This window comes from Poecilia mexicana, unplaced genomic scaffold, assembly GCF_051168715.1.
Source record: "Poecilia mexicana isolate PSO_F unplaced genomic scaffold, ASM5116871v1 scaffold_10, whole genome shotgun sequence".
Taxonomy (NCBI): Eukaryota; Metazoa; Chordata; class Actinopteri; order Cyprinodontiformes; family Poeciliidae; genus Poecilia; species Poecilia mexicana.
Window position 1 is genome coordinate 26212826 of NW_028263379.1, and position 11409 is coordinate 26224234.

Genomic DNA, 11409 nt, shown 5'->3' on the forward strand with positions numbered 1-11409 from the left:
CACAAACACACACACATAGTTGTGTAACATGTAATTTACGCAAACAAACATTTCTGCTCTGCTTAAGAAATATCACCATTAACACGCTTGTTTTTCAGTGGTAAATATTCCCTAAGTACATTTAAAGAGCGTATGCTAAACAAATTTCTGTTTAGCATTTCAGAAAATATTTCCTTTCAACAGATGTAAGTAAAAGTGCATGTGTGTGTTGTGTGTCATTTTGTACAATCTATTTGTTGCCGCAAGGATGTGGTTGACTGTGTGCTGCAGCTTCATGCCGGAAGCTCCACGCATCTCGAGAGTTATCATCCACAACTTTTTTTTTTTTTCCTGTCGCTGCGAGGCACACTGAAACTCGAACCCATGACAAAACCATCCAGTGCTGCGCGCTGCGTTCTTCGAAGCTGTTAAAATGTTCCCCAGGGTGATTTTGAAGGGGACTATGATTAAAAAATCTCAACAAAAGAAAAGAACGTCACCGAGTAACTACAAAGAGAGGTTCTTTGTGTTAGACACTCAAGAGCTGAAGTATTCTGAGCGTCGTCCCGGGGTAAGTCCTCACTCGACTTCATTTTCAAATTGACATCAAGGGGGCTTGGTGGGGAAATGTAGCATTTCGAATGCCAGTCTCGATTTCAATGGCTTGCATCAGAGGATTTGTGCCCCCCCATAATGCGAGGAGCAATGTTCCTTTCAGAAAAAACCCATGCTGAAAGGCTGCATCGAACTGTCCAGGATTAAGTGTGTGGAGGTCGTGTTGAGTGACGCCCCTATACCATGCAACTACAAGTACCCCTTTCAGGTAAACGCTGTAATTTCACCCAAAATATACTAAACTGCAAAAACATACACTGCGTGTGTTATATGCAAAAGTAAAAAAGAAAAAAAAGAAACACCCTGATGTCTTTGCAGGTTTTTCATGACAATTATTACCTCTACATATTTGCGCCAGACAACGACTGCCGTCAGAGATGGGTCCGAGCTCTTAAAGAGGGTAATTTATTTCTTCACTGGCAAATAATCACAACTTAGAGTGGTACAAATTCGTTCAAATTTTGTATTTGACAGTTGCTTGCAATGGTTTTTTTTTTTTTTTGACCCCTACTGAACGCAGAGACGAAACACAACAGCTTGGTTCCAAAGTTCCACCCAAACTTCTGGATGGAAGGAAAATGGAGGTGCTGCCAACAAAATGAGAAACTGGCGTCAGGCTGTCAACTCTACGACCCCGAGGGTTACGGTTCGTTTTCGTTTCTATTTCGCCTCCTTGTTGAATGCACGTTTTCGGCAAGGCGTTACATGACTATTCTAAACATGAACACACAAACGGATAATAAATAATAAGCTTCAGAAAAGAAAAAAAAAACATTTTCTGTGAGCTTTTGAACGGGTGATTAAATGCAGTGGCTTGAGCTGTTCTCTACATTTTGTCACATCACAACAAGAAACCTCAACGTAGAAGATTTGGCTGTGCGTGAAATTTATCTGAAGATCAAAAAAAAAAAAAAAAAAAAGAAGTAATGCTACGTCTGGGGTTGGGACATTCTGTCTCCAGGACATTTATGGCTACACTGTATGTATAGCCTTTATAGAAATGAGGAAAGTAGAATGTCGCTGTTGAAAGAAGGCCATGGGAAGTCACGTTTGCAGTTTGCCTCAGGTCATGTAGGTGAATCAGCAAAACATTTGGTCCCACGAGATCAGAAATACTTTTTTTTTTTTTTTTTTTGGTTGACATGCAAAACGTAATGGATGTCGGAAAACTTAAGCTGGTTCACAATGTCTGATTATGTCCCATCTTAGACATTATCCCTCATCGTGAAGGAAAATATCTAGTCATGAACTTGAATCGGTGGTCTGTGGTCACTCTGTGACGAATTTATCAACCGCTGATTTATCTCTCTCTCCAATCAAAGGTGACTTATGGCAAATGTAAAAGCAGTGTCAAACTTTTGCATCACAGCGGCTGCTGTAGCCAAGATCTGGTTTTTGTGTTCTTTTGCCCAGGCATGAGTTCTTGAATCGTCCTGCTTTTCAGAGTCCAAATCTGCATTCATTGTTTTCGCTTACTGTCTGCTGCATTTTTTCTGACACAACTCCGCAGCAGCGAGGAATCAGTTGTGAGTGTCAGGGATCTTCCTCTTCAGTGTGACTCATATATAAGGGCTCGCCAATAAATCAGGCCCGATTTTATTTAATTTTGGGAGATCAGCAATCAGCCAAGAATTATAAGCGAAACAGATCCTTTCAAATCTGTTTTGTCTGTTTGTTCCAGCACAGACTGGATAGCCGGTCAGTTTATCAGTAGATTGGTGAAACTAAAACCAGGTTGGTTCTAGAAGAAGACCTATTAGAGGAGGAAGAACGACTGCAACTCAGATGAAAGTTGATCTTCATACAGAACAATATAGCCAAGCATGTAATCAAAGCGGCAACGGACTGATTTAGATCAAAGCGTGTTCAGATTTTAGGACGGCTCAGCTAAAACACGTGCTGCATGGTGCAATTTGGAATACACTTATTGCAATGCCAGGGCAGACTTTGCAATTCTTTTCTCTGTCTTTAATTAAACCAGATTTCTCACCAAAATGGCCAAGGTCGTAAAACAAACGAATGACCAGGCAAAATGTTTTTTGCTAGTATTTTTTTTGCACTGATGAGTTTGTGAGCCACCTGTATATATTTTCAACCTTTGAAATGTAATCTTTTCATTTTTCCCATCACAAATGACGTCTAATTGCATATTTTGTGTTGCTCTGTTACTCTTACTTGCATATGTTTTTGGGGTACTCTACCCACGTTTTTGGCACTAAAACATAACAATAGAGCTACCAAGCAACAGCAGAAGAGCAGCTGTGGGAGCCTGAATGTAGCGTCGACGCACTGGGGTTTAGAATTTGGTCTGTGATGTTTTTAAAAGAAAAAATAAATAAAAAATTAATTATCTGCCACTTTATGTTCCTCTGTCATGGAAAAAAAAGTAAATTAAAATTAGCAGAAGTTTGTGGTTAAAATGTGACAAAGTAATTATGAAAACTTCTACAAAAAAAAAAAAAACTCCATTCATTTTAACTTTCTTACTTACATATTTCCTTTCCAGAAAGACCTGTCTTGAATTTTCAGCTCATGTTAAGGTTGTCTTGTGTCCCCACAGCTTCTAAGAAGCCTCTTCCTCAGCTGCCGGATCCAGAGGTATCACTCTCTAAAGCTTATCTGTGCTCTAATTATTGTTGAAAAGAGTCATATAATAGTGCAGAACTTGTTGAAGTTTTTTTTTTTTTTCTGCTTACTCTAGTTTGTCAGTTCACATTATAGTTGTTTACAAACCAGCTATTTTCACATCTCATCTAATCAACGATCGGAGGGCAAGTCTGCAGTGACTTTCACCCACTAAGCCCATGGTCGGAGGGCCCATGATTCATGTGCATGTTACTCAGTTAGTTATCTTTTATTGCTCGCGTTATGTGATTGCCAGGCTTTGCCCGTATGTACAGAGCTAAAGTTCACCTCAGCAGTAGCGTATCAGTAGCTAAAAAAAAAAAAAAACTTCTTTCACTTCGAACTGTTTGATCAATTCTCGCTCATTTTACCAGAACTTTCTTCTGATTGGAAGGCACCGCGCTGATGCTTAGCTCGTCTTATCTTGGGCAGGTGGGGCTGAGTGACTCAGGAGATCAGATGGTCATTGCTCTGCAAGACTACACACCACAGAGAGACGACGATTTGCCTCTTCAGAAAGACCAGGAGTATCGGCTGATCAACAGCTCCCACTCGGACTGGTGGACTGTGCAGGATGACAGGGGGTAGGGCTTAATCTTGAGGCCACGGCCGTCTTGTGCGTGTGTGTTCTTTTGTTCTTTAAGCTCAGTTTTCGTGTACTTCAACTGCTGCTTTTTGTTTCCTTGACCCCCGAAACAGAAACACGGGGTTTGTGCCCAGCACGTTCGTAGCTGAGAAAAACGGCAAGAACTTTGAGCGATTTGCGTGAGTTTACTTTTCTTCTTCTCTGCCCACTTTGACCGCAAAATACGTCTGTGTAAGTCTTTGTTTGCTCTTTGTACAGCCAGTTTGGGGTCATTATTATCCTGTCCTTTTCTGCAGATGGTACAATAAGCACATCAGCAGATGGGAGGCAGAGGAATTGCTGTTGAAAGAGGTGAAAAGTTGACAAATTTGACGTCAGAATAAATAATACCCAATCTCGATAAGCAGCGTGTTGCTCCTGCTCGGTTTGGGGTGTTGGGGGGGAAAAAATGCACTTTTGTTGTGACTGTGCCACCTACAGCAATTTTGCTTTTGCAAAATTAATGCACCTGCAAACTGACAGTCTGACATGACAGTGGGACATGAAAAAATTCTCACAACCACAGTGTTTCCTCCAATGTTGAATTTCCTGCCGCCGATTGCTTCGCTGTGTTTTGCAAGCCGAAGGGGGGGAACAACAGCAACAAAAAAAAAAAACTGTCCATCGCCATCTTCAACATCTGCTTCTAAAAGAACTGAAGAACTGGAAGTGTCATCCGAGCAGGAGATAGAATTTAAAATAAGCACGATCTGGACCGTTTTGTGTTGGGTATGGTGTGAACCTTCATGTGATTCTGATGTTTTGTGCTCAGGGAAAAGAAGGTGCGTTCATGGTGCGTGACTCAAGACAGATGGGGGTCTACACGGTGTCAGTTTTCACAAAAGCTCCTGGGTATGCTAACTCTCTTGTTATTTATTCATTTCACTGTAATTTCCAAAAATGACAATTTGATCATTGAAGTGCTTTAAAATATATTTGCCTCCTTAGTTGTCAGTTGTTGTTTTTTTTGTCTTGCTCAAATGTTTCAGATCATTAAACATTGTTTTGTTGTTGTTGAAGGGCGAAACCTCTATTAGATGTAAGTCTAGACTTTGATTAGGCCAGTCTAAAACCTTCCTATTTTTAAACCAGTCAGAGGTGGACTTAAAGTCCTTCTCTTGTAATTTAGGATGTTCCAGTGTCGAGAGGAGGAAATGAATGAAGTCATAATTTAAGCACTGCTTTTTGTACTCAAGTTGTCGCTGTATGACAATAAGATTTGTTTGATGATCTAAAATAATTTAAGTGTGGCAAAACCAAAAAAAAAAAAAAAAAAAAAATCCAATAATGCAAGAAATTTGTGAAGGGGCAAATACTTTACAGAAAGCACGGTAAATGTCGCTTGTGTTGAAACAGTTGAAACTTTTGTCATGTTTAGGTCTAATGGAGAGAAGAACCCCAGAGTGAAACATTACCAAATAAGACGGACCGACACGGAGAAGAAAGCGTTTTACTTGGCAGAGAAGTACCTGTTCAGCACCATTCCTGAGCTCATCAATTACCACCAACACAACGCTGCTGGTAAGCGCCTGCTCTGTGATATTCATCGCCGACATGCAAGGAGGAATGTGTCATTACATAAATTAGTGGGGCGAAATTTTATGACTCAGGTAAAATGAACGTGCTTCTCAAAATTGCTGTTGCGTAACTCTGATGTGTGCAATTGGTTTCCCCTGGCAGGTCTGATAACGAGACTGAGACACGCCGTCTCTAAAGGGGAGCGCAGCTCGCAGGAAACTGCCGGCCACCTAACAGGTTGGTTGGTGTACCGTTGTATAAACTTAACCCGAACTCAGTGACCGTCCTCTGCTGTCCAAAAGTGTGGATTTTGCTGACCTCTTGTGGTTTATTCAAAGGATGGCACTCCCAACAGTTTGATCTGTGTTTGGGTTCTGCTAGATTTGCCCAGTCATGCTGGAGCAAAGTAGTCTTTCGTGGTCTCTACCAGCTTTTATTTGTCTGCACTTTCCTATTCTTTCATTCTGACCAAATGAAAGCCTGTTCACGTAAAATATGCGTGAACACGTGTAAACCAGTGAGGTGCTCGTGGAGGGAACGTGTCAAAAACTGTGGAGATTTCCAAAATGTTCAACTCAAGAGCCGAATGGAAATAAAATTCAACAGGATTTTGCTGAGCTGCATTCATCTGAGCCGGGTTTGTTGAAGCAGGGAGACGTCTAAAACATGCAGGGCTGTGAGCCTTTGGAACCAGAGTTGAAAAAGATTCAACTCTACAAGTTTGACTTTATTGTGACTTCTAAATAGCAATAATTTTTTACATGTTTTTTTTTTCTTACATGTTCTACTAAATTTAAGGTTTAAATCACTAGAATCAAATCTTATTTAGAGCTTAATTCAGCCATTTGCTTTTCTGGCCATTTTGTCATCTTTGTACCACCATTTCCTGACTATAAAAACACAATTTTGTCACAGTTTATTTATCATATTATTACAACATATTGATTGGAATAATATGTTATTCTATAATATCTTTTTTTTTTTACCTTATATATGTAAAAAAAAAAAAAAAGTGCAGTTAAAACATTTTTTTTTGCAGAAAGGTGAAGGACTGAAATGACCAAAACACATTTTCTTCATAATGTTTTTGTAAAACTATGTTACCATTTAATTAGACAGCTGGCTAACTCATGACTTTTTTTCTCTTTTTTACTTGTGAGCAGGCTTCATAATGTCTCACCTATATAAATTTTGCATAGTTTAGTCATTTGCTATTATTTTGAAGATCGGCTTTTACACATAAAGACAAACTCAGATAAAAACACAATCTGTCCAGCCTTGGCTAAGGAGCACCATGCAACTTGCTCTTGAAAAATTCTCTGGTTCAAAACATTTCTTCTTGTGACATGTTCCACAAATGTGTTTTAGAGTAGGTGTACTTAATACACTGACATATTCTTTCAACGGCTTTGTAATTTCTGTCCTCGTAAAGGACACTAAGTCCTATGTATTTCCCCTGCTTGACTTTATAAAATTAGAAAAAAAAATAATAACCCCAAAGACCTTTAATCACTTTACAAGATCACACTGGTAGGAAAGCGGAATCCCCCCAACCCCCCACCTCCAAAAAAAGCTTAAATTGAATTGTCCTTTAATGACTAGAAACAAGATTTTTGTAAACATACATGGAGTTATGCATTACGTACGTGAACAGCATCGTCAGTGCAGTTCTTCATCACTTGTTTGGTGATCTCGACAGACAAGTGGGAGATAGACCCGGAGGAGCTGGACCTGGGTCAGGAGATCGGCAGTGGCCAGTTCGGACTGGTGTTGGAGGGGAAATGGAATGACAGGAAGGTGGCGGTGAAGATGGTTAGAGAGGACTGCATGACTGACGAGGACTTTAAAGAAGAGGCAATGGTTATGATGTAAGTGTGAACTGTGCTTGGCTTGGGTGTGCCATGAAAGCAGTCATCTGACTCGTGTGTGTGTGTGTGTGTGTGTGTGTGTGTGTGTGTGTGTGTGTGTGTGTGTGTGTGTGTGTGTGTGTGTGTGTGTGTGTGTGTGTGTGCGTGTGTGTGTGCGCGCGTGTGTGTGTGTGTGCGCTTCAACAGGAGGTTGTCTCACTGTAAGCTCGTGCAGCTGTACGGCGTGTGCACCCAACGCTCCCCCATGTGTCTGGTGTTCGAATACATGGAGAGCGGCTGTTTGTCGGCCTACCTGCGGGAGAAGAAAGGCCGTTTGTCTCAGGATCTGATGCTGGGAATGTGCCTGGATGTCAGCGAGGGGATGGCTTACCTGGAGAGCTCCAACTTCATCCACAGAGATCTGGTACACCAAGGGGGCAAAAATCGAGTTTTCTGCCGCTTCGTTTAGCATCCCATTGGCGTTTCAAGAATTTCCCACGTCTTTGCTTTTACAGGCTGCAAGGAACTGTCTTGTCACGAAAAACAATGAGGTGAAAGTGTCTGATTTTGGCATGACCAGGTGGGCTGCCCATCATAGTTGCTAAAACTCCTTTGCTGTATCATTGTACAGTGTGTGTATAATGCTGTCTTTTTTTTTTTTTTTTGTCCACCTATTGTGCGTTGAAGGTTTGTTCTCGATGATCAGTACACAAGCTCCCAAGGCTCCAAGTTCCCTGTCAAGTGGTCAGCTCCAGAGGTCATCAAATACTCAAAGTTCAGCAGCAAGTCTGACATCTGGGCATTTGGTGTGTGATCTATTGCTCAACCTTTCAGTTTGTTTTTTTTTTAGGCTGACTAATTTTTAAGCGTCAGAACTTCTCTTCTACCACTTTTTGCAGCCTTCAAAACAGTTTTTGCAGGTTATTTGACTGTAGACCAAATTAAAATAGATTTTTTTATTGGTTGGATATCTTTTGAATTCAATGTAAAACCAAGCTGCAAGTTAAGTAGGACACAAGATATGTTTCCTTCAAAGGTCCATAAGAAAAAGTGAGTCAATAAAACAATAGAAAGTACATTTATTTCTGAAATACAAATAGTCTTAATATTGTTAGCAATGTGGCTTTTATCCTGGAACAAAAAAAGTTAAGAAATCATAGAGTCACCTTGGGAACATGAGAGCATTTTTACCAATCCTATAAGCCATTAATCGATTTCAATTTAACTGAAACTTGACTGAAGGAAAACAGATTAATTCAGACTCTTTGTCCAGGTCTGACTAAATGATGTGGAAAACTTTCTGGTCGTTCGTTTAGTCAAAGCTTGGAGTTATTTGTGGTAAACAGTTATATTCTCTGGCCCCCTAACTTTAAAAAAATGGAAGTATTTCGTATGAACTCACATTTTCTAACATGCAAATTACAAAGGTGAACGTTTTGTGCAGTGTCAGCAGGTTTTATGGACTCAGTGATAGAACTATTAGGATTTTACTTGTCGTGCAGATCAAGACAACTCTGATTTAAAAAATAAATAAATAAATAAAAAAAAAGAATATGCAATAGCTCCTATTAAGCCAGCCTGACTCCGGCATAACAAGGATTATTGGACCAATGTTCACACAGACGTGTGCGATCTTTCAGGATCATTGTTCAAAATATTTGTTTGGAACAGCAAGTTGTTGTTTTTTTAAATTATTATTATTATTATTATTTATTAATGAAAGTTTGTTTCAAAATAGAAAGCATAAGATGTCCCCAATCTTAAAAGAGAATCACAACTAGTATTTGGCAGAACGCAAGTAGGGAAAATATAGTGCTTCTGGGGGAAGTTTTTTTTTAATTATATTTTTACGGTTTTTGCAAAGACAAATATGAGTGCCTGTTATTGTTCTTGTTATGGTGTTTGTCAGGAGCTACTATACGACATATCCTACAAATGTCCTTCGTTCTTTTTCTGATGCCTCACAAAAAGAACAAAGATGTTCTAAAACAGGGGTCTTCAAACTTTGGCCATTTGATTTAAGCGTGTCCCTCATTCATCGCACTTAAATCAAATGGTTGAATTACCTCATGTGCAGTCAAGTTTTCCAGACTCCTATTAATGACATCATTAATGACTTAGGTGTGTTGAAAGCAGAGACAGATGTAGCGTTTCCAAGACAACACAGAGTGCAATCTCTCCTTTCCACCGTCCTCTTAGGATTTTGGATTTCTCTTTTATATAAACAAGAACTGACAACTTCCCTAATAGAATTGATTGAAAATTATAAAAAAAAAAAAAATAATTGGGATGGACAATATTTGGAAGATATTTGTTTTGCAAGACAACCACATCATCGGCGGATAAGGATATCTTGTGAACCAAATGTCCCAACTGTACACCAACTTTGTGTTATAATTGTATTAGTTGGGGGAAATGTTGCAAATACGGGTAACTTTAGTTTGTGAAAAAAAGATCATTCGAGAGTTACTGGAAAACCCAAATGTTTGTGGAGATACTGTTAGACTGCAGCAATAAGATTACAGTATTTTATGACTTGATGATGGAGCTGGGTTTTTGTTGTTGCTTTGAATCAAACTGATCGGCAGGTTTTCGTGTCAGAAGACAACCTGACCGTGGCTGTTAACCCATTAACAGGTGTACTCATGTGGGAGATTTACAACGAAGGGCGTCTTCCCTACGAGAACCGGACTAACGCAGAGGTCGTGGAGTCCCTGAATGCAGGCTTGAGGCTCCTGAAGCCCCGCCTGGCCCCAAACGCGGTCTATTCGCTGATGGAGTGGTGCTGGAAGGAGGTAGGAATGAGTCCAGTAAAACAGCTGCTAAACCACACCAACCGTACAAGTTCAGGACTCTCATCGGTAATCGTTTGTGTTCCTCAGAAACCAGAAGATCGTCCGTCCTTCGCTGTTCTGCTGCATGAACTGGCCGCCTTATCTGACCTCTGAGCCAAGTGAAGATTTGAGAATGTCTAAACAATGTTATTTTATTTATTTATTTATTTTGTCATGCGTTGCAAAAAGGTTTCCCAAGTATTTGTGACGTAAATGTAATTATGAGTCAAAAATGTACTTTTGTAGATTTTGCACTTTATTTTCATTTTTAACTTTGTAAGCCACTCTGAGAAGTCGAATAACGTTGACCGATAAAGATGAATATAACATTTACTCTGTGGTTACCGAGCAGGATTATTTTTGATGAAACATTTGTGAGTTCAGTGCCTAACATTACCTTTGTTTCCGTTATTTTGTGGGTGAATTTTACATAAGGCGCTCTACGGCCAGAAGGAATACATGATCCTTACAGAAAGCCCTCCAGGGCATCTCCTCCCAACGGGACGTGTCCAGAAATGGACATTTTTCTGCCGTCCCGATCAGATGACTCCATTAAAGGAGCCTTTTGCGCTATTTCTTCACCACATGACCTTTATACATCAGTTCTGTGTCTGTAACCACAAAAGGCCAGTTCAGTTCAGCTCTGTTTGTTCCTGTATGGAGAACAGTGACAAGCCTAAATAAACAGCAAGAAAAGAGAACATAGATTGCAACTGAATATTCAGTTTCATTCGTCATGTCAGGCAGGAAATTACTCACTTAACCCATTCACCTCTCTACAGCGTTCGTGGTCGTAGCTGGTTCGGTTCTGTGAGTTGCACACAGCGACAATGTGGCCCTGGCATTCAGTGAAAGAAAGAAACGCTCAGAGCTTAAAGACTGAAGCAGGAGCGAAACAAAAATGACAAATGAACCAGATGAAGTAATAAGAGGAAATGTGGAACAGCTGAGGCTAAGGGGTAAAAGTTGGAAACTGAAACGTGCAAGGAACAAAACACAGGAGTAAGCAAAGAAACACGAAGGACTGAAGTGATATTGCGGCACATTAGAGACAAAAACAAAATCTGTCGAAGGGTTTCTGTTTACTTCTAACAAAATTTTGGACAATGAAATAAAATAAAAGGAATAAGAAATAAAAACAAGTAAAAGATAAAACAAGATGTTTCTTTCTGCTTCAAAAAGGAGCAGGAAAGAAGTTTAAAGTTACCCTATAAATCATCTGTGCATTATGTTTCTGTATAAATAAAATCTTAATATACAATGTTTATTGACACACAATCACCAAACTGCAGCAATATACATTGTATATAATAATACTATGTACATAATCAACATTACAATAAATATGTCATATATTAACTTTATG

General features: G+C 39.7%; 1 protein-coding gene across 1 annotated transcript; it reads left to right on the plus strand.

Annotated features, from left to right (window-relative positions):
* The first annotated feature begins 262 nt into the window (after nucleotides 1-262).
* itk (IL2 inducible T cell kinase) lies at nucleotides 263-10376 on the plus strand. The gene is made up of 17 exons (XM_015004321.2): nucleotides 263-550; nucleotides 698-802; nucleotides 913-994; nucleotides 1115-1240; nucleotides 3155-3192; nucleotides 3652-3803; nucleotides 3919-3984; nucleotides 4102-4156; nucleotides 4617-4696; nucleotides 5223-5365; nucleotides 5525-5599; nucleotides 7062-7230; nucleotides 7417-7633; nucleotides 7725-7789; nucleotides 7897-8015; nucleotides 9847-10004; nucleotides 10092-10376. Exons 1-17 carry the CDS (start codon nucleotides 413-415, stop codon nucleotides 10155-10157), a joined length of 1854 nt encoding a protein of 617 aa, XP_014859807.2. The 5' UTR covers nucleotides 263-412; the 3' UTR covers nucleotides 10158-10376.
* The last annotated feature ends 1033 nt before the right edge of the window (nucleotides 10377-11409 follow it).

Excerpts from the sequence above, each read along its gene's own strand:
- itk (XM_015004321.2), top strand. The coding sequence starts at position 413 with ATGTTCCCCAGGGTGATTTTGAAGGGGACTATGATTAAAAAATCTCAA. Across the intron at positions 803-912 it reads ACTACAAGTACCCCTTTCAG|GTTTTTCATGACAATTATTA; the intron begins GTAAACGCTGTA and ends ATGTCTTTGCAG. Across the intron at positions 7,790-7,896 it reads TCTGATTTTGGCATGACCAG|GTTTGTTCTCGATGATCAGT; the intron begins GTGGGCTGCCCA and ends TGTGCGTTGAAG.